Consider the following 21,877-nt stretch of genomic DNA (forward strand, 5'->3'; position numbering starts at 1 on the left):
TGCCTTTAGTTTAGTTGCAACAAGCGGATGGGAGTCCCCCTCCGTCTCTCTGTACAGGTATTATGAAACTCTGCCTTCTGTAGCAGCATTCAAATTAGCTGCAGTTCCTTCTGGATATTCAAGTCTTCAGTTGGGTATGAGTCACTTTAATAGAATAGTATTTGGCTTTTTATATCATTCTGCTATACATTGGGGTATTCGATTTCTTCGGAGCAGCACGTAATACCCAACTGTTGCTTGTGTAACTAAAGGAACCCTGTAGCCTTTATTAAACCAGCTTTAACCAAGATGCTGCCAGTATTTGTCTCCATTGGCTTACTTAGTCTTTTCTCATATGTCACTGTCACTTCAGTTTAATTCTTTTTTGGCTGCTGAATCAAGATAACATAAAGGCTTTTTAACTATACTGATTGCCAGCCCATTTTAAGACTAGGTCCATTATTTTTCATGCGAGTCGCCGCACGCAGTTTGTCTTCTAGATAGTTATGTTTGTGTCCTCATCAACCATTAATTTCACTAAGGATGATGTTCAGTGTCAGATGGCAGTATGTTGTTGATTTAAATGAGTGTTTTATTGTGAAGGTTTAATAAAACTCTCTCTTAATCCATTTTAGGCTGCATAAATATCATACTTTTTAGTTATATTGCCCAGCCTTACATTTTAGTATTTAAATAAGATGTGTAAGGAGTTTTAAATGTTTATGGTTTTTTTTTTTTTAGACTTATTTTATTTCTGTTTGCAGATTCCAGCACATCATTCCTCTGCAACCAATGTGAACGGCTCCTCTGAGATGCCCCAGCAACATAACAACAGTGTGAGCCCTGAAGGTAAGATGTCCACCCGCTATTCATCACTGTCATGCACTCACTCACCCACCTTGGATCTTAGTGTGTTTTAAGCCCAAAAGTCCCCAAAGGGCATTTCAGGGGCATGACAGGCTTTGGCGGTGAAAGTGCTGACACATGCCATTCTGTGCCACATTTGCTCAGGCACTCTCCCACACATTCACACACTGTGGTGGCAGTGTATGAGCAAACGTCCCTGCTCAGCAGTGCATGAGTCAGAATGACCTTCAGTTGTTTGTCTGCATAGTGCACTAACCAAATTCAAATGGTTGGATGAGGATGTTGGGGCTATTCTGTTATTTGGGGGGTTTTACAAAACATACCTTTGTCTCATTTTTTTTTATAATTTCCAAGGTATGGAAATTATATTATATGTCTGATATGTTTAATGTGTTGGTTTATTCCCTTTAGTTAATGGAAACAGGAACATAGCTGCTTCCACTATTTTGGACAAGTACAAAATTGGCAAAGTTATTGGTGATGGAAACTTTGCTGTGGTTAAGGAGTGTGTCGAACGGTAAGAAAATGACTTGTTACAAAAGACTCAAAGATGTTTTTCTGTTAAAGGGATAGTTCACCCAAAAATGAAAATTTGATGTTTATCTGCTCACCCCCAGTGCATCCAAGATGTAGGTGACTTTGTTTCTTCAGTAGAACACAAATGATGATTTTTAACTGCAACCGTTGCCGTCTGTCAGTCAAATAATGCTAGTGGATGGGAACTTCTACTATAAGAGTAAATAAAACTTGCATAGACAAGTCCAAATTAATCCCTGCGGCTCGTGACGACACATTGATGTCCTAAGACACGAAACGATTGGTTTGTGCAAGAAACCGAACACTATTTATATCATTTTTTACCTCTAATACACCACTATGTCCAACTGCGTTCAGCACTCGTTTAGTGAGGTCTGATCGCGCTCTGACAGCGGCAGTGATGTCTCGCGCATATACTTCAATGAGTGCTAGACATCACTTCCGCTGTCAGAGCGCGATCAGACCACACTAAGCGAATGCTGAACACAGTTGGACATAGTGGTGTATTAGAGGTAAAAATGATATAAATACTGTTCGGTTTAGGGCATCAATGTGTTGTCACGAGCTGCAGGGTTTAATTTGGACTTGTCTATGCAAGTTTTATTTACTCTTATAGTAGAAGTTCCCATCCACTAGCATTATTTGACAGACAGACGGCAACGGTTGGAGTTAAAAATCATCATTTGTGTTCTACTGAAGAAACAAAGACACCCACATCTTGGATGCCTTGGGGGTAAGCAGATAAACACCAAATTTTCATTTTTGGGTGAACTATCCCTTTAAGATCTGTCAGAAAGAGATAAAATGGCCCTTGGGGGTCAAAAAAATTGTTGTATTTTTATTTTGTTTCTCCCTTCTATGTTTGTTATTGTCATGATCTCTGATTAAAATACATAACTAGTAACATCTACATCTAGATTCAGTTTTCCTTTTCACATTTTTAAGCTAAATGGTTCAAAAGAAGCTCTCTTGTGCACTGAAAGGACATCAACCTTATAAATTGGTCCCTGGGGCTCTGAATGCACTCAAAACAAACCTTCATTAACCTCGTTGGAAAAAAAGTCTATTGTTCTGTTTCTTTCCATAGATCCACTGGAAAGGAGTTTGCACTGAAGATCATCGATAAAAACAAATGCAGAGGCAAAGTGAGTTGGACTTTATAGGAGCTTTTTGCCACAATAGCCAATGGAGTCAATTGAGAAAATACCAGCCATAAAACTGTATTTTGTTTTTATTAATAATTCATATATTTTGTCCTTATGACAATGCAGTTATAGCTGTTCATTAGTTCTTGACCCCAGTTATTGCAATATGAATTATTTACGTCTGAGTGGTCTGTGGAATTTTTGGTCCATTTAATATGGCTGATTATATTATATTCATTGCCATTTATCTAGCCTGCTGCAGCTTTTGCAGGTTATGAGAGAAAAGCTGGCCAACAGCTAACACAACACAAATGGTCTAAATGCAATCAGTAGATCATTCTGAATGTTTTTGAATGCTTTTTTTTTTTTTTGAATAATTAAACTACGAACCTCTGTGTTTAGCTACACTATGTGGACACCCCAATATCACATCCATGTGTGCTTTTATACTCTTCTGAGAAGGCTTTCTACATATGTTGGAAATATGGATTTGCTCCCATTCAGACACAAGAGTATCAGTGAGGTCAGGCACTGGTGTTTGGCAATGGCTTGCCTTGCAGTCAGCATTCCACTTCATCCCCAATGTGTTCAGTGGTATTATTTGTGCAGGCACAAATCATTTCTCAGTAAATCCTTTTTTTTTTTTTTATGGATGCCACTTTATGCACAGGGTTTTGCCAGACTGGAATAGAAAATTCCCTCCTCAAACTGTTGCCACAATGTCATTGAATGCTGTTAAATTATGATTTGTTTTCACTAGAATTACTGGAATAGTAAACCTGTTAATTAGAAGGAGTTATCCACATACTTTTGGCCATGTACGAATGCTATTTAAACAGCAGTTTTACTGGCCCAGTGTCTCATAATCTAATTTCAGCCTGTGCTTTAACCAAGGAAGTTAGTTTCCTGTTTGCCTTGTTTCCTGCAAGAGCAAACCTCAGGAATTCATGTGGATTTATGCCTAGGCAGCTAAAGACAAAAGACTGCTGAGAAATGCTGTACGGTTGGGAATTTGTTGTGACACATGCTTTGAACACCCAGGAGCACCTGATTGAGAATGAGGTGGCGGTGTTGAGGCGCGTTAAGCATCCTAATATCATCATGCTGATTGAGGAGGTGGATACGCCCACTGAGCTCTATCTAGTCATGGAACTTGTGAAGGTACTGTTTGTTAGTCACCTCTTAAACTGTATCTCTCAACAACGCACACTTACACGTGTCCACACCATATATGTTGCATTTAAAGACAACATAAAATAAAAATGATGCTTTTCTTTTTTCTTGATCAGTGTCCCTGGTCATCAGTGTATACTGATAAAACATTATTTTGTAAATATGTAAAACTTTTCTCTGCTTCTGAAATTTCTGAACTTTTAATTATATATATATATATATATATATATATATATATATATATAGAGAGAGAGAGAGAGAGAGAGAGAGAGAGAGAGAGAGAGTTCTTAGATTTTTTGGGACATTTGATATTTTTTATCATACACTAACAATCGAAAACCCAAAAACTGCTTTTATTTGACTAAAAATGCAGTAAGAAACAGTAATTTTGTGAAATACTATTACAATTTAAAATAAAATAATAATAAAATAAAAATAATCTTAAAATGTAATTTATTCCTATAATGACAAAGCTGAATTTTCAGCAGCCATTTTTTCAAGATACTTTGAAAAGATGAATATCAACATTAATGTGTGATAGAAATCTTTTGTAGCATTATAAATGTTTAATGTACCCTTGCTGAATGAAAGTATTCATTTCTTTTATTAAAAAGTTACTGACCCCAAACTTTTTAACGGTAATGTTTGTATAAAATAAAACTAAACTACAACAAAAATATATAATATAATATAATATAATATAATATAATATAATATAATATAATATAATATAATATAATATAATATAATAATTTTTTCATGATGCAATAAAATCTCTATGTATCAAATCAGATCCACCATACATTATTAGGTAGGTCAAATGCATTGAGAATTCTGTGTATTATTGTCAGCAACATTGCACTAAAAGGCCGCTTTCAAAATTGATCAAACTCCTCACCCCTTATATAGACAGAAAATGTTTGTTACCTCTAGGTGAAAGTGTGTTTTATACAAAGTACAGTTTTTTTTTTTTTAGTTATTTGTTTTGCTATTTGTGTGTTTCAGGGTGGAGATCTGTTTGATGCAATCACCTCCTCAACCAAATACACTGAAAGAGATGCTAGTGTGATGGTATTCGACCTGGCGGCTGCTCTCAAATATCTGCACAGAATGTGTATCGTCCATCGAGACATCAAACCTGAGAATCTGCTGGTATGAACACTTACATATCTTGCACAGAGACTATAGATCTAAGAATACTTTAACTTTCACACATCTTTGACTCACACACAGCAGTATAGAGACACGAAACCTGTGGAGGAAAAAAACCTTGCACTTTGTACATGAAAAATGACTTAAGGTACAGTATGTCATGAGGAAAAAATGTAAATCCTGGTGGATAAAAATAACCCTTTTTTCCTCTTTCTCTATGTGTGTTGTAGGTGTGTGAGTACCCAAATGGTACAAAGTCTTTGAAGTTGGGTGATTTTGGCTTGGCCACAGTGGTTGAAGGGCCACTATACACTGTTTGCGGAACACCCACTTATGTTGCCCCAGAAATCATAGCAGAGTCAGGGTATGAATCATTCATTGTTTTGTTTTTATATCTTCAAAAGTGATATTGCTATGGAAGCATGAATATCTGTGTTTAATGGCTTTTAAAATGCTGGAGGATGAATGTTTTTGGCTTTGTCTTTCTATCCGGGCATTGCTGCAGCTACGGGCTAAAGGTGGACATCTGGGCAGCTGGAGTGATTACCTACATCCTCCTTTGTGGCTTCCCACCTTTCCGCAGGTAACACTAGATAAAACTTGCTCATGTTAAAGTCAGCATGAAACAGTACTTGAAATAGTCTTTTCTTTCCAATAGAGATGTAGTGAAATGGCTTCTCGAACAAGAAAAAATGTAGGGCGAGATTTGATTTAATCCATCAATAATTGATTGGGTGGTTGGATCATTATTGTTTGCCGTCTCTGGTGATGTCAATTGAGTGACAGGTTGTCCCGCCCTCGTGCCAGTAAACACATTATCAGAGTGGTGAAGAGATGTCATTGCAAGTGGGAGGAGAAGATATTTTGGTTAAAGATTATGAGGACACATGAAATTTAAAAAAATATATAATAATAATAATAATGATGAGCGCGGATTAATAATTTATAATAAATACTGCAATATTCCATAAATAAATAAGAGCTGTCCATTTTGATTTCATGGTGACTTTAATATTAACAGTGTTTAAAGGTGTCCTCGAATGAAAAATTGAATTTACCTCGGCATAGTTGAATAACAAGAGTTCAGTACATGGAAATGACATACAGTGAGTCTCAAACTCCATTGTTTCCTCCTTCTTATATAAATCTCATTTGTTTAAAAGACCTCCGAAGAACAGGCGAATCTCAACATAACACCGACTGTTCCGTAACAGTCGGGATCATTAATATGTACGCCCCCAATATTTGCATATGCCAGCCCATGTTCCCAACATTATGAAAGGCATTAGACAAGGGCAGCCAGTAACGTCTGGATCTGCACAGCTGAATCATCAGACTAGGTAAGCAAGCAAGAACAATAGCGAAAAATGGCAGATAGAGCAATAATAACTGACATGATCCATGATAACATGATATTTTAGAGATATTTGTAAACTGTCTTTCTAAATGTTTCCTTAGCATGTTGCTAATGTACTGTTAAATGTGGTTAAAGTTACCATCGTTTCTTACTGTATTCACGGAGACAAGAGCCATCGCTATTTTCATTTTTAAACACTTGCAGTCTGTATAATGCATAAACACAACTTCATTCTTTATAAATCTCTCCAACAGTGTAGCATTAGCCGTTAGCCACGGAGCACAGCCTCAAATTCATTCAGAATCAATGTAAACAATATAACAGTATACAATACTCACATAATCCGACGCATACATGCCGCATGCATGACGAACACTTTGTAAAGATCCATTTGAGGGTTATATTAGCTGTGTAAACTTTGTTTATGCACTGTTCAAGGCAAGCGCGAGCTCCGTGGGCGTGGAGCACGAGAATTAAAGGGCCAGTAGCCCTGAATCGGCTCATTTATAATGATGCCCCAAAATAGGCAGTTAAAAAAATGAATTTAAAAAAATCTATGGGGTATTTTGAGCTGAAACTTCACAGACACATTCAGGGGACACCTTAGACTTATATTACATCTTTTTAAAAAAAGTTCTAGGGCACCTTTAAAATCCAATGTCTCATTTTGTTCATAGCGTAGTGTTCTCATCAGTTATTGTACATGAAATGTATTTTGTGTGTGTCTGTGTGCATTGCATTTATTTTTGTAGTGAGAATAACCTTCAAGAGGACCTATTTGATCAGATTCTTGTGGGGCGTTTAGAGTTCCCTTCACCTTTCTGGGACAATATCACTGATTCTGCTAAAGTAAGTAGAGACAAACACATTTTGACATGCAACATGCTTAAAATGCACTGGTTCAGTCTCACTCATTTATCTCCACATCCTTCATTCTCTGTCCTGACTGCTTTACCCCACTCTCTTTCATCCTACTCACACCATCATCTCATCTCATCTCATTCACATCCTCCCCCTCTCACACTCAACCCATCCAGCTTTAGAACTGTTTTTGCATGCCAGGTTATCTCTATCTTTTTCTTCACTGAATGGCTGAATGTTTTGCTGTGTTTGCAAATGTGAAACATGAAAGTTTTCATACACTTTAACATGTTTAACACATTTTAATTTAAATATACAAGATTACTATATATATATATATATATATATATATATATATATACAGGGCATAAAATTAACACATATGAGTAAAACATCTGTGTTAGTGAGTATATGAAACTGTGTCAGTCACCAGATGGCCGGTAACATTTTTATGACTTCTAACAATGTTGTGAGAACATAAATGTGAACAAATGTTGATGATGCTCTGTACAGTTGATGGGTCAGTGCTGCATCAGTTTATGCCTTTCCAATGCACATATTCAAGTGCTAGAACACACGAAAGGGAATTCAACACTCATGTGCTACGTGGGAAGTTCAACATCCAAAACATCCAAAGTGCACGCACTATAGCGGACAGCACGCAAATATTAAGTTCAACTCTCTTTCATACCTTCCTGTGCTTGAACGGACAAATTCACACAAAATCATGTAAAAAAACATCAAGTATCCTAAACATATTACGAGATACGGTTATGTCGAGATGAGAAAGAAAACGCATGATCCGTGCATGCATTCACTCTTAAAGCTGCAGTCCGCAACTTTTTTTGTGTTAAAAATGTACAAAAATTATATAATGAGAATATACAACATGAATCCATTTTCCAAACTGTGTTTTTGTCTTATCCTGAATCATTATGATACACTTATAATAAGTGTTTATATTCGGACTCTTTCAGACCGGACTGGTAGGACTCGCCGCAGAGTATCACAGTAACTGCGTGACTTGTCATAGACATACACGGAGAAAAGTAGCTCCGGCTAGAATGTTCCTCCGCAAGATGCGTGCAGTTCTGTTTATTAACTGCTAGAGGGCCAAAAATCGCGGACAGCAGCTTTAAAGTGACAGCATCCTAATAATCTTGCTGCTGTCTGCACTTTTAATTTTAACCAAACAACAAAGGGAAATTCTGTACCTAAAAACTACTGTTAGACCTGCCTAAAAAGAACTGTTTATTTCATTTGTATCTTTGTTGTTTGTATTTATTTTTGCTATTGCTTACATTAATAATTTAATAATTTGATCAATAATTTTATTTTTTTTAATTTTTTTTTTATTACTGACTAATTATTTGTCTTTAAAAAATGTAGGCTATTAAAATTAAGCTATTAGCCGTGGTATCAAAATTGGAATAAAGGATTGTGAATTTTCACTATCTAAAATATTGTGGTGTCTGTTTTTTTTTTTTTTTTTTTACATGGCAGGTAAAAAATAGCTTTGGTTGGTACATTTTCTTAAGTCATTGGCCATTGGCAGTTGTGGCAAAAAGATTTAGGCCCTGTATTTATATATATATATATATATATATATATATATATATATATATATATATATATATATATATAGTACTTTCTAGGCCTGTCACAATAACTACTTTTTGTTGTGCGATATATTGTCTCAGAAATAATTGCGATAAACAATATTATTGTCATTTTAAGACAATTTTATGCCACTGATTATATAATCATAATATAACAGCATAATAAAGCAAGTAGGCCTACATACTTTCAAATGACAATAACCTTTTAATTCTTTAGACCATGGACATTAAATATCCTAAATAAAAATAACTTGAATAAATAGTAAATAAACATTTTTTTTAAAAAGTGCAAAGTAACAAGTAGAAAAAAGAAAAAAAAACACACTTGCAATTGGACAAAAGGCACTTATGGAGATTTTCCATTTACAGACTTTTCCCTGTCCTTCTTTTCTCTGTACAGTAAGGGTGCACACTATTGCTGAATAAACATACCTTACTTAGCAGTCAGATGTCATGAACAAAGGCACAGATGCCTCAACAGGCCATATCTGCTGCTAAAACTATTTTATATTTGAACCGGAACAGTGGATTGTGGCTTTTACATAATGGGCGATATATTGCGTCACCAAAAATGATTGAGGTCATGTACATATATTGTGTGATAAGTCCATATATTGATTATTGCGACAGGCCTAGTACTTTCCACTCCATTTGACACATTTTACCATTATAAAATGTGTCAATATAAGCGAGATGCTCACGTTCACTCTAGACAGAGTGTTATTAGCTTACTCATTTGCTTACTCATGACATATAGCAACACAGCTAAAAGTATTTCTAAAGTAGCCTACTTTTACATGCCTTCACAAGCACCGTAAGAGCTTTGTTGGTGATGTTTGAATTGGGGAAGGAACAAAGTGCGAAAGGGGCATTTGCAAGTTTGTTTGCAAAATATGTGTTATTTATAATTCCTCTATAGGTGCCACTAGTGTCGCAGAAACTACATACTTCATATTTAACTTTAAGCACAAAGATTTAGTATAACAATATTTGTTTCCTGTCCTTTTGTGTACATTTTTTAATGCTAAAATCTAGTAAATATTCTTTAAATCTAATTATTGCAAATATGATCGTTTTGTGTTCATACAGGAGTTGATTGGTTACATGCTGCAGGTGAATGTGGAGGCCAGATACACAGCAGAGGATGTGCTGTCTCACCCCTGGGTCACGGTAAATGTGTGTGGAAGGGTTTAGTGGTGTATATGTTTGTTTTTTAAATATTGTGGAGTTAGATAATGCATATACACTGCATACACTCTAAAGTATCACATTTATATATATTTCTATATTTAAATGTATTTTAGGTATTATTGCATGTTGAGCAGCATGAATTGCCACAAGGGATTCACTCGCACAATTACTCATAAACATTATTGATGTCATTTGAGCTGTATTAGAGGTGGTTTTGATTTATGTTTCAAATTATTTTTTTCAAATTGAAACCTACAATTTAGTCACTATGCTCAGGTGGACAGTTATATTGCTCACTATTAGATTGGCCTATCCTAATCCACTTCAATAACCAACAGGAGGATGCTGCAATGGAAAACAATATGAAGATGGAGGTGGCAGGTAAACTCAAAAAGCACTTTAACTCTGTGCAGAAACAGAGCAACACTTCCCCTGGAGTCTCTGTTCTTGTGGTGAGTACACACACTCACATATGAGAAACAGTCTGCCCATCATAACTGCAGCTGCTGTCATCTGTTAATATGCTATGCTTAAAAAGAATAACCAATGTCATCCTCTCGGCCCCTAATGATTAGTACTTGGATTACACATAATTCCAAAGCACAGCGTCACTAAAATTACAGCCACTGTGGACATCAGCATCCAATCAATCAGTTTGTCTCCCTCAGCGCTCATGACTTACGTAACTGCTAAGTCTCAGAAAATATGAGAGATTATTGTATTGGCAAGCACAGCACCAAATATGCCAGGGCTATGAAATTGGAAATGACTTCAGAAAGCAGCACATCAGGAGCAAGTACAAAGATTCATTTTCTCCCCCCCCCCAAAAATGTATTTGACTCTAAGCGATAATGTATTTCAACACAGACATACTGAGTAGAGTGATTTCAACTTTTATATTTAAAATAATTAATTCAGAGACTTATGTCAAACAGAAAGCACTCAGCAGTGACTCCCATTAAGTCAAAAATCCCTACACTTGCTCATATATTTGTATATATTTGAATATACTGATATACTTGTTTTCAATGACTATAACTCATTGTTTATTCATGTGATGCAAAGCTGAATTTTCAGCATCATTAATCCAGTATTCAGTGTCACATGATCCTCCAGAAAACGTTCTAATATGATTTTGGTGCTCAAGAAACATTTTTTTCTTATTATCAATGTTGAAAACAGTTATGCTGCTTAATATTTTTGGTTTCACTTTGTTTTGATGGTTCCTCGAACACTTTTGAATGGTGATGTAAATGCATAGTGTTAAATACAGAAAAATGTTCAGTCAGTGCTGCGCTCTATGGTGCCTGAAAATGGCTGAAGGACTCATCATAATCTTTTTATTGTTTGGCAGAAGCAGTATTTTATGAGCTCAGAGAGAGACATGGTTGAAGCATTTTCAGCCATTTTCACCCTCATGTCTTATTAAATTCAAATCCAAGTTCACTGCACCATAAACCACTCACTGCCAGCCTTTTATCTTAGTTCTTCTCACTGGCATAAAGGTGTTAGTTTCTGTAAATGTGTTTTCAGTGTTGTCATTGGTCTTCACCTTGTCTACACTGTCATGATCAAGGATACTGTCTATCACTCATTCTTTGAACTTGACCCCATCATGCAGTTTTGAAAAGACCTTGGTATACATTTAAATAACTCAGGACATGGGCTGAGCAGTATATTGAATGTTCATGATATATTTCCAATGATTTTGCTACAGACATAAAATTAAGTATATTAGCGGACATTGTGATGATATTGATTTGACAGCAGCATTTGTTTCTAGCCTAATGTTCCCTTAAAATGCATTGTAAAACCCTAAGCTTTTTAAAATCTAAGGGCCTTTTTTTTTTTTGTTCACTACACTGCTTGAAAAAGCAGCAGCAGGGTCTCTGGCTGAATGTGTATTGATGTGAATCTCATTTGACAGTTTGAACTGTAATGGCAGGGCTGTACCTACACCCCTTCCTTGCTCTCCCAAGACCCGAAGTGATGTCTGCCACTGGATATTGGGTATTTGACTCCAAACCTAAACCTGTTTTTAATGAGCTTGAGATCTACTAAAATCTAGCACTCTGGCTGCCTCTTATTTACTCTCACTGGGTTTTTACAGCATTTGCTGTTCTTCTAATTCTAGAGAATAATCATACTATACCTCATGTCTCAACCATAATCCGGTCCACTCTTTGTGTTCCCATCTTCTCATTCCACTCCATGTTCATGGTGGCTCTTTCATGGTGAATACTTTATTGCTGTAATATTCTGAGCCATATGGCTTTGTTGCACATTGTTGCTGTATATCGTTTCCTATTGGGCTTTAGCTGGAAGGTTTGTATTGGCATGCATGCATTACTGACTGCTTGAATATTAACACTGCAATCCAATGGCCTCTCTCTCTCTTGCTCTCTCTGTCTGTTTCCTAATCCAGAGACAGTATTTCATGGCAGTTGCCAATGTCCTCAAAATGAACCTCATTCATAGGACCTTGACCATTGCCATCAAAATTTCAAAGAAAGTGGTTTGAGAATATGGAACTCTGCCACCTTTGCAGTATTATAATTTAAATTAATAAATCTAATGACTGGGAGAGAGAGAGAGATGCATAATTATGCACAAAAATTGCCTTGGATGAAATATTTTATTGTAAGTTTTAAAGACTTATTTAGATACAGTATTTTTAGATGAAATGGGGATTTACTTGGTGATTATTTTACTTTTTAATTACATTTATTTATTTAATTTTACAGCCATTATATTTATTTTTTTTATGATCCAATCAGGTCCTATTCCTTTTGCCAGCTTTCTTTTCAATCTTTGGTTTTGTCCACAGCTGAGGAACATACCAAAGAAAGCAGATCAAATCACAGTTTAAAAGAATAATCTCACCCATAAATGAAACTTCTATATATTACTCACTCTCATGTCATTCCAAATTCATACACTGAAAGAAAAAGAATTTTAAATTAATCATCACAAGGATATTTTCCAAGCATCAACAGTTCATAGTAATGGAGGTCTTTTAGAAAAAAAATCTATAACAAAAACTATAAAATTATAAAAATGACTACAGAAGTAGTCTATATGACTCATTTGCTATACAGTGGGAAAAATAATTATTTGATCCACTGCTGATTTTGTAAGTTTGCCCACTTACAAAGAAACGAGGAGACTATAATTTTATGGTAGGTTTATTTTAATGGATAGAGACAGAATATCAACCAAAAAATCCAGAAAAAAAAAACACATTATTTAAAGGTTATAAATTGATTAGCATTTGATCAAGTGAAAGTATTTGATCCCCAACCAACCTGCAAGAATTCTGCCTCCTACATATTGTTTATGTGCCCATGTCAAACACAGATTAGTCCTGTCACTTTAAGAAAGTCCTCCTAATGTCAGCTTGTTATGTGTATAAAAGACAACTGTCCAAAGGTGTCTTTATCTTCCATTCAAACCTCTCCACCACCATGGCAAGACCAAAGAGCTGTCCAAGGACATCAGGGACAAGATTGTAGACCTGCACAAGGCTGGAATGGGCTACAAGACCATCAGCAAGAAGCTTGGTGAGAAGGAGACAACTGTTGGTGTGATTATTCAGAAATGGAAGAAATACAAAATAACCATCAATCGCCCTCTGGAGCTCCATGCAAGATCTCGCCACATGGGGTAAGGATGATGATGAGAAAGGTGAGGGATCAGTCCAGAACTACACGGAGGAGCTTCTAAATGATCTCAAGGCAGTTGGAACCACATTCACCAAAAAAACCATTGGTAACGCACTACGCCACAATGGATTGAAATCCTGCAGTGCCCGCAAGGTCCCTTTGCTCGAAAAGGCACATGTACAGGCCGTCTCAAGTTTGCCAATGAACATCTACATGATTCAGAGAAGGCTTGGGAGAAAGTGCTGTGGTCAGATGAGACCAAAATTGAGCTCTTTGGCATCATCTCGACTCGTCGTGTTTGGTGGGAGAGAAATGCTGATTATGACCCCAAGAATACCATCCCTACAGTCAAGCATGGAGGTGGAAACATTATGCTTTGGGGCTGTTTCTCTGCTAAGGATACAGAACGCCTTCACCGCATTGAGGGGCAAATAGACGGGCCATTCTGTAAAATCTTAGACGAGAACCTCTTTCCTACACCCAGAACACTGAAGATGGGTTGTGGATGGGTCTTCCAGCATGACAATGACCCATAATATTCCGCCAAGGCAACAAAGGAGTAGCTCAAGAAGAAGCATGTTAAGGTCATGGAGTGGCCTAGCCAGTCTCTAGACCATAATCCTATAGAAAATCTGTGGAGGGAGCTGAAACTTCGAGTTGCGACGGCCAAGAATCCTTAAGGATTTAGAGAGGATCTGTAAAGAGGAGTGGACTGAAATCCCTCCTGAGATGTGTGCAAACCTGGTGACCAACTACAGGAAACGTCTTACCTCTGTACTTGCCAACAAGGTTTTCTCCACCAAGTACTAAGTCATGTTTTGCTTGGGGATCAAATAATTATTTCAAATGAAATGCAAATCAATTTATAACCTTTATATAATGTGTTTTTTTTCTGGATTTTTTGTTTGATATTCTGTCTCTATCCATTAAAGCAGAACTAAGTAACTTTTTTACCTTCATAAATAGTTTTCTAAGTCCTTACGATGGTTAATTGACTTGTGGTGTGTTTGAGGTGAGCACTAACCCCCTCTGGCACGTCTACGCCAGAAAACAGCACTTGCAAGTTGAGCTGCGCCGACCCAACACAATCTCGCCTCATGTTCATGTTCACGCGAGTGTGACAAAATGCCTTACGGTAATTCAAAAACAATGTATATATTATGACTTTATAAGATAATTTCAAAAATTACCCACCTCCATCGAGATTTCTTGTACTGTATTTGCAAAACTACTGCGCTGGTGAGCGTTGTAGTCGTTGTAGTCCAGAGCTGCGCTTGGAGTATTTACGACAGTGTGATTCACTGAAGGAACCTGTAGGGGGAGCGTCGCAAATCTTACTGAGTCCGCTTTAAAATAAACCTACCATAAAAATGATAGACCCTTCATTTCTTTATAAGTGGGCAAACTAGCAAAATCAGCAGGGAATCAAATAATTATTTTCCCCACTGTATCTATAAGTAGTCTACATATTATGCTACTCATTTGCACTGATAATCAGTTCTCAAATTAAATATTGTACCAGCATCAATATTAGCAAATCACATTGATCAGACATGCAACATAGACACATATGACTTCAGATGGTCGTATGTACTAAATCTATGGTGCTTTTATAGTGCTTTTTGGAACTTGACAGCTTGTTTGAATATTAAAAACAGCAGCATGCAGGTTTGGAATCATATGAGGGTGAACAAACAATGTTCATAAAGTTCATTTCTGAGTGACATTCCCCTTTAAGTAGCTATATTTTGCTTTATTTAAGCAAGCTTTTCTGAAGTAGTCCTTGTGAAATGTCCCTCAGCTGAAGCATTAGAGGTTATGTAGGTGTTGTGTATTAATTTGTGCTATATGTGCTCTGTGAGTAAGACTAGTCTTTGTCCTCTGCTTCTGCTCTTCCCATGGCATTGCTATCCTCTGACTAGCTCCAAGGCAATGGTATGTACTAACACTAACTGCTATGCTCCTCCCTCCCCGCCTCCGTCTCCTCACACATACACTCTTATACTGGAAGAAAGTGACAGTAACATCACTGAAGATACACATTTTCCCTTACACAAGGCATGGGAAGTTGGTAACTTGGAGCAGGGGTTTTTAATCTTTTAGATGCCAAGGACCCCCATATGTGATCATTTTCATGCAATAGACATCCATTATAAACATTTAAAAGGCAGCTATACATTTTTTTTTTTTTTTTTTTTATGTATAAAGACCCAAATTATACTGTGAAAATAAGTATTATAAATGTGTAAAATAGTATTTGAAAATAATTATAATTTTGGATTATATTGTTATTTTAATCTAATGTTATTTATTTTAATTTTTAATGTATTTTTTATTTAACTTTTATAATTAATATTAATTATTTTATCATTTATCACATTTGTTTTTTTATTTAATATTTATTTATTTTATTCATTTTTATTTGTATCCCTTATATTCATAAATTTTACTCTATTTATTTAATATATATATATTTTTACAGATTTTATTTAATATATATATATTTTTACAGATTTTCTCTAAACATTACCAAGGACCCCCTAGCACTTCCTTGTAGCCCCCTGGGGGTCCCCGGACCCCAGTTTAAAAACCCCTGGCTTAGAGAATTCTTGACCCACTTTAATCCTACCATGAACTTCAGTGGTGTTTTTCGCTCTCTGCCATTTTCTCTCTTTCACTGCTGTGGTCTTTTTCCACCTGTGATGTGATCAATAGTATTGACTTTTCAGTGAAACCGGGTTATGCATACTGTCTTTTATATCTTAGTATAAACATGTTTCCTCTTACAGCAACAAGGAAAAACACAGAACAGCTGCTTTATTGAATCCTTAAAAGGACATGCAAAATTACTATTCTGCCATCATTTTCTCACTCTAATATGGCTTTCTTTCTTCTGTAGAACACAAAAGATGATATTTTGAATAATGTTTTAGTGTTACTCTTCAATTGGACTGTCAAACGAGAGAAAGAATATATAAAAAATCTTTAAAGGTGCCCTCGAATGAAAAATTGAATTTATCTTGGCATTGTTAAATAACAAGAGTTCAGTACATGGAAATGACATACAGTGAGTCTCAAACTCCATTGTTTCCTCCTTTTTATATAAATCTCATTTGTTTAAAAGACCTCCGAAGAACAGGCGAATCTCAACATAACACTGACTGTTACGTAACAGTCGGGGTGTACGCCCCCAATATTTGCATATGCCAGCCCACGTTCCCAACATTATAAAAGGCATTAGACAAGGGCAGCCAGTATTAACGTCTGGATGTGCACAACTAAATCATCAGACTAGGTAAGCAAGCAAGAACAATAGCGAAAAATGGCAGATGGAGCAATAATAACTGACATGATCCATGATAACATTATATTTTTAGTGATATTTGTGACCCGTCACGGAAACCAGGGACACAAGTCGGCAGCACAACTCTCGAGCAAAATGAGAAAGTTTTTTTTCAAAATTGGTGATTTTCGTTTTTTTGCAGAATCTGTTAGTTGAGATCATGAAGAAGCCTTTCCGTGTTTGAGATAGCAGTATTGGTATATTTAAAAGCGTACATTTTGAGGTTGAAATCGGCTTGTTTTTCGGAGACTCTAGCACGCAGTAGGGGCGTGTCATTGTCTGTGTGTATTTCCATACTGGGAAGCGTGGCTACTTACTATGCAGCGCTCTGGCCGGCTCTAGCTGATATCAAAATTCAATGAATGTTTTGAAGTACTTCTTCGACAAGCCGGATGCTTATGAACAAGCGCTCACTGATTCTGAAGACGATCTGAGCGACGATGAAAGCGGCATAATAAGACATTACCTCTCTGGAGTCGGGTAACGCGCCGGCGCATTTTGCAGGACTTTTTTCACATTGCAGCAAAACAGACTTTAAATACTCCGTCATTTTTTGTCATAGAGACATAAGTAATATATCAATTGAAACTATAGAATGTCTTCTTTTATTTGTGTACACTCAGAGTAAAAACAAAATGTTGTGCTTTTTGTAAAATAAAGAAAACTAACATGATGCGTGATCTCTCGTCTCCCTCTGAACGAAGTCCAATCTGATAATTCTCAGAAAATGAACTGTAACTTAGTGAATACTAATCATAAAAAAATTATACTTAGCCTATGTCTGAAAAAACGTTGAAATGTCAAGTGTTAAAATGTGTAAGTCAAATCGAAAACAAACCTTCTGTGTTTATGTAATCTGTATGAAAAGAGAGCCATGTCAGAAGTCCGTGATTCAGCTCATTATCTGCTAATGCGGCCACGCCCACGGAGCCAGCGCTATTCAGACGCAAATTCTGAGTCAATGCATGCATTCATCGTCTCAATCGTGTATTTATTGACTTGAAAAGTGTTTTGAATAGCCATAGTTAGCGATCTCTGGCCTCTGTTAGTCCAGTTATTTCCTGGATTGCCTATTCTTCTTTAACAGGCTTCTCAGGTGAGAACATTTCATTTCATGATTATAGTGACCAAAATGATCACGGTTATCACAGAATCCTGTTCAAAAAGTCAATTCACCAAGTTTTATGTGGAAAACCAGCAAATAAAAAATAAAATTAGCATCAATATGTACTTTTTCTTTACATAAACATTAAAATAATAACATTAAAAATGATGGGCAGATTTTAAAGGAGTGTCTTGCAACATGTTATCTACAATGCACGAGTTCAAATAGAGTTTTGACAAAAAAGTCACATATTTCAGCCTCTAAATCATTTTTATAAAAGTCAAAAAAGATAAATTACTGACATTTACAATGCACATTAACCTTTATTATTAATAGTATGCGGTCCATGCAGCTTTACAGGGGGTATGGCTTATCTAAATGAGATGTAAATGAGCCCTATTGTCACTCCCAGCAGGTGAGAACAGGCGAGAACTGCAACTTTAGAGGCGTTTTTCTCCCTATAGAGCTTTCTTGATTGCCTACCTTCAAATGGCCACAACTTCTCCAAATATTATCAGATTTCCATGTGTCACACATCGTTGGAAAGCTTGGAGACTGCACTTTCAGAATCTGTGAATAACTCAAAATGCCCCAAAACCGACTTGTGTCCCTACTTTCCGTGACTGGTCACATTTGTAAACTGTCTTTCTAAATGTTTCGTTAGCATGTTGCTAATGTACTGTTAAATGTGGTTAAAGTTACCATTGTTTCTTACTGTATTCACGGAGACAAGAGAGCCGTCGCTATTTTCATTTTTAAACACTTGCAGTCTGTATAATTCATAAACACAACTTCATTCTTTATAAATCTCTCCAACAGTGTAGCATTAGCCGTTAGCCACGGAGCACAGCCTCAAACTCATTCAGAATCAGAAGTAAACAATATAACAGTATACAATACTCACATAATCCGACGCATGCATGCCGCATGCATGACAAACACTTTGTAAAGATCCATTTTGAGGGTTATTAGCTGTGTAAACTTTGTTAAGGCACTGTTCAAGGCAAGCGCGAGCTCTGTGGGTGTGGACCACGGGATTTAAAGGGGCCGCAGCATAAAATTGGCGCGTTTATAATGATGCCCCAAAATAGGCAGTTAAAAAAATGAATTAAAAAAAATCTATGGGGTTTTTTGATCTGAAACTTCACAGACACATTCAGGGGACACCTTAGACTTATATTACATCTTTTGAAAACATAATCTAGGGCACCTTTAAAAAATATTCTTAAAAAAAAGTTTTTTTTTTTTTTTTAATTGCTTAATGTAATATATTATGTAAAATGGAAGCGTAATGACATTTTGATTTTTAATTAATTGTAGTCAAATACCAGTGCTTGTGCACTGGTGTTAACTACTTATGTCTGTGGTGTCACCACTATTTCCAGCAAGGAAGACAGTGACACTACAGACAAATCAAGACTTTTATATAACGGGAGCTGCCATCATGATAGTCATGGTGTATCACTTTGGACACTTTGGAAATATTAACAACAGTCTATTGAGATAAAATAGACATTTTCGATTAAAATGTCAAATCTGTAAGTTATCAGTGTAACAACAGGCTCTAATATAATGTGATTAAAAAAATCTGAAATTTAGCAACATTAATGAAAATTAAAAGAATAAATGAACTCACTAAGCACCCCTCAGATCAACCATCACCTGCAATGACCTTTACACACAGAAAGTAATCCAAATAAAATGCCCCCTTTTTCTTCTGGGGCATCATCTACTGTTGTAACACCACAGACATAAAGTTGGGGGACAGAGCTTTTTCTTAAAATATCAGAGTATGCATTTTTAAAGTAATTTAATTAAATTGCACATTTTAAAATCTATTCTCAACCCCTTTATTTGTGTTAAAAATGTTGGTAACACTTACAATAAGGTTCCGGTGTATGTGTTCTTGTATACATGGTTTATGAGGACACAAATGTTTATAATGACATGGGTATTACAACGTAAAACATGGTTTATGAGGACACTTCCTGTGTCCTCGTAAACCAAATGGCTTAAAAACATACTAAACAGTGTTTTGTTTTGTTTTTAAATGGAAAAAATTCAGTTTTCTGTGATGGGTAGGTTTAGGGGTAAGGGTAGTGTTGGGGGATAGAATATAAAGTTTGTACAATATAAAAACCATTTTGCCTATGGAGAGTCCCCGTAAATCACATATAAAGGATGTGTGTGTGTGTGTGTGTGTGTGTGTGTGTGTGTGTTCCACAAAAGTAAGAAAGTCATACATTTTTGCAACAACATAAGGCTGAGAAAATGATGACAGAATTCTCATTTTTGGGTGCACTGTCCCTTTAAGATTGAATTTATCTCTCTCTTGACCTCCCAGATTGTAACTTCATCTCACTTACTCTTTCCCTACTGAATTGTTTTCTATTTCCTTTCCATTTTTGGGTGGGTGCAACTCATGTGAACATTAACATACAGTATTGTCTCTCTCTTGTAGAACACAGCTCTAGATAAGGAAATCATCCAGCTTTCTCGCCGGCGTCAGGACTGCACCCCTCCTCCAGGAAAAAGCCCCTCCTCCAGCCACCCAGAAAGACGGCGCTCCAATAGGGGACGGTCATCTGTCCAATTGGAGGACTCTAGGATTACTGCTCTGGTTGAGCCTTTAGCCTCAACAACCCCCAATACACCATCAGCACCCCTGCCCTCCCCTTACTCTGCCCCACCTTCCTACTTCCCAGAATGCAATTCTGAGGCTGAGGCCAGCAAGGGCTTGCCAAAGGAAGAATAACTCTACTTAGAGGAAACAGTATGGAGACAATTCCAAATATACATAAATAAATAATTAAATAGCAACTCTGCAAATCTTTAAAGCTTCATTCTAGCTAAAGACTGGATTGCACTACACAAGATTTGCTCAGTTTACATTCTGAAAGAGTTGACAAACATCAGAGCCAGTCTGCAGATTTCAACGACTAAAACTGCGTAGTGTATGATAGTCACAAACCATTCAGTTAAGTCACCATGAAATAGAAGTTGAGACAGTCTTTTCTTACCTATTGTGATGTGCATCTGAGTGAAATGGCTTCTCGAACAAGAAAAAATATAGGGCAGGACTTGATTTTGTCCATCAGGAATTGATTGGATCATTGTTTGCTATTGATCTCATGTGAGTGACAGGTTGTCCCGTCCTCGTGCCCGAAAAACTCATCATCAGAGAAGAGAAGAGATGTTGCTGCAAGAGAGACAGGAAGTTATTTTGATTAAAGGTCACAATGAATTTTAATTAAAAAAATTATGATGTGCATGTAAAAATCATTTATAATACTGCAGTATTCCATAAAAAATAAGAATTGTCAATTTTGATTTCATGGTGAAGCTGGAATACACTACATGACTTTTAAAATCTGAGCATATTTTAAAACACCAGGCACACTAAACTAAGGATCAAACACCGCAGACTTTCAGGTCGTTCCCAACGCAACAAACTCGCGCAGAAACACTCGCATCATTACTAGGAGACGCATTAGAAATGTGTCTGAAGCTAAAAGAATTGGTGTCTTTGCCCATCATTCGCTACACGATGTTCTGTGAAATCTGTCAACTCAGATCTGAAGAGCCTCTGACTTTCAGCAACTACAGCATTGACTCGTCTAGACTGTAAATCACGGCAAAAAACTGAGCACAATTTGTGTACCGCATTCCAGCCTAACAGTACATTCAGAACTGTCTGTATAGTGGTCGTCTGCTCGTCTCCCTGCTTTCTTCTTCCAGTTTGGCTTCTCATTCCAGCACCCGGGTTGGGTTTGAAAACATTGACTGATTGTATAGGAGCTTTGGATGTCAAAGATCCGCTCTGCTTTTGTATCTACTGATGTGAACAGCTCGCGTCTCATTTAGCAAGCACGTTTTAGGGTGGATC

At 36.6% G+C, this 21,877-nt stretch overlaps 1 protein-coding gene across 15 annotated transcripts in view; it reads left to right on the forward strand.

The window, feature by feature from the left end:
* The window catches only part of dclk2a (doublecortin-like kinase 2a), a 64,268-nt gene extending 43,117 nt beyond the window's left edge, over positions 1 to 21,151 (forward strand). For 3 of the 15 annotated variants that reach the window (XM_048196680.1, XM_048196675.1, XM_048196673.1), the window contains 12 exons: positions 10 to 57; positions 744 to 828; positions 1,258 to 1,363; positions 2,471 to 2,528; positions 3,570 to 3,689; positions 4,707 to 4,853; positions 5,084 to 5,217; positions 5,359 to 5,436; positions 6,963 to 7,059; positions 9,780 to 9,866; positions 10,220 to 10,333; positions 20,453 to 21,151. In XM_048196680.1, the coding sequence (XP_048052637.1) occupies positions 10 to 57; positions 744 to 828; positions 1,258 to 1,363; positions 2,471 to 2,528; positions 3,570 to 3,689; positions 4,707 to 4,853; positions 5,084 to 5,217; positions 5,359 to 5,436; positions 6,963 to 7,059; positions 9,780 to 9,866; positions 10,220 to 10,333; positions 20,453 to 20,746 (1,368 nt within the window). In that variant the 3' untranslated portion in view covers positions 20,747 to 21,151. Of the gene's footprint in view, positions 1 to 9; positions 58 to 743; positions 829 to 1,257; positions 1,364 to 2,470; positions 2,529 to 3,569; positions 3,690 to 4,706; positions 4,854 to 5,083; positions 5,218 to 5,358; positions 5,437 to 6,962; positions 7,060 to 9,779; positions 9,867 to 10,219; positions 10,334 to 11,808; positions 11,892 to 15,465; positions 15,479 to 20,452 lie in introns of all 15 variants that reach the window. The other 12 variants (XM_048196681.1, XM_048196678.1, XM_048196676.1 and 9 more) reach the window with 9 other exon arrangements.
* Positions 21,152 to 21,877: the final 726 nt, after the last annotated feature.

The sequence above is a fragment of the Megalobrama amblycephala genome, linkage group LG7 (assembly GCF_018812025.1).
Source record: "Megalobrama amblycephala isolate DHTTF-2021 linkage group LG7, ASM1881202v1, whole genome shotgun sequence".
NCBI lineage: Eukaryota > Metazoa > Chordata > Actinopteri > Cypriniformes > Xenocyprididae > Megalobrama > Megalobrama amblycephala.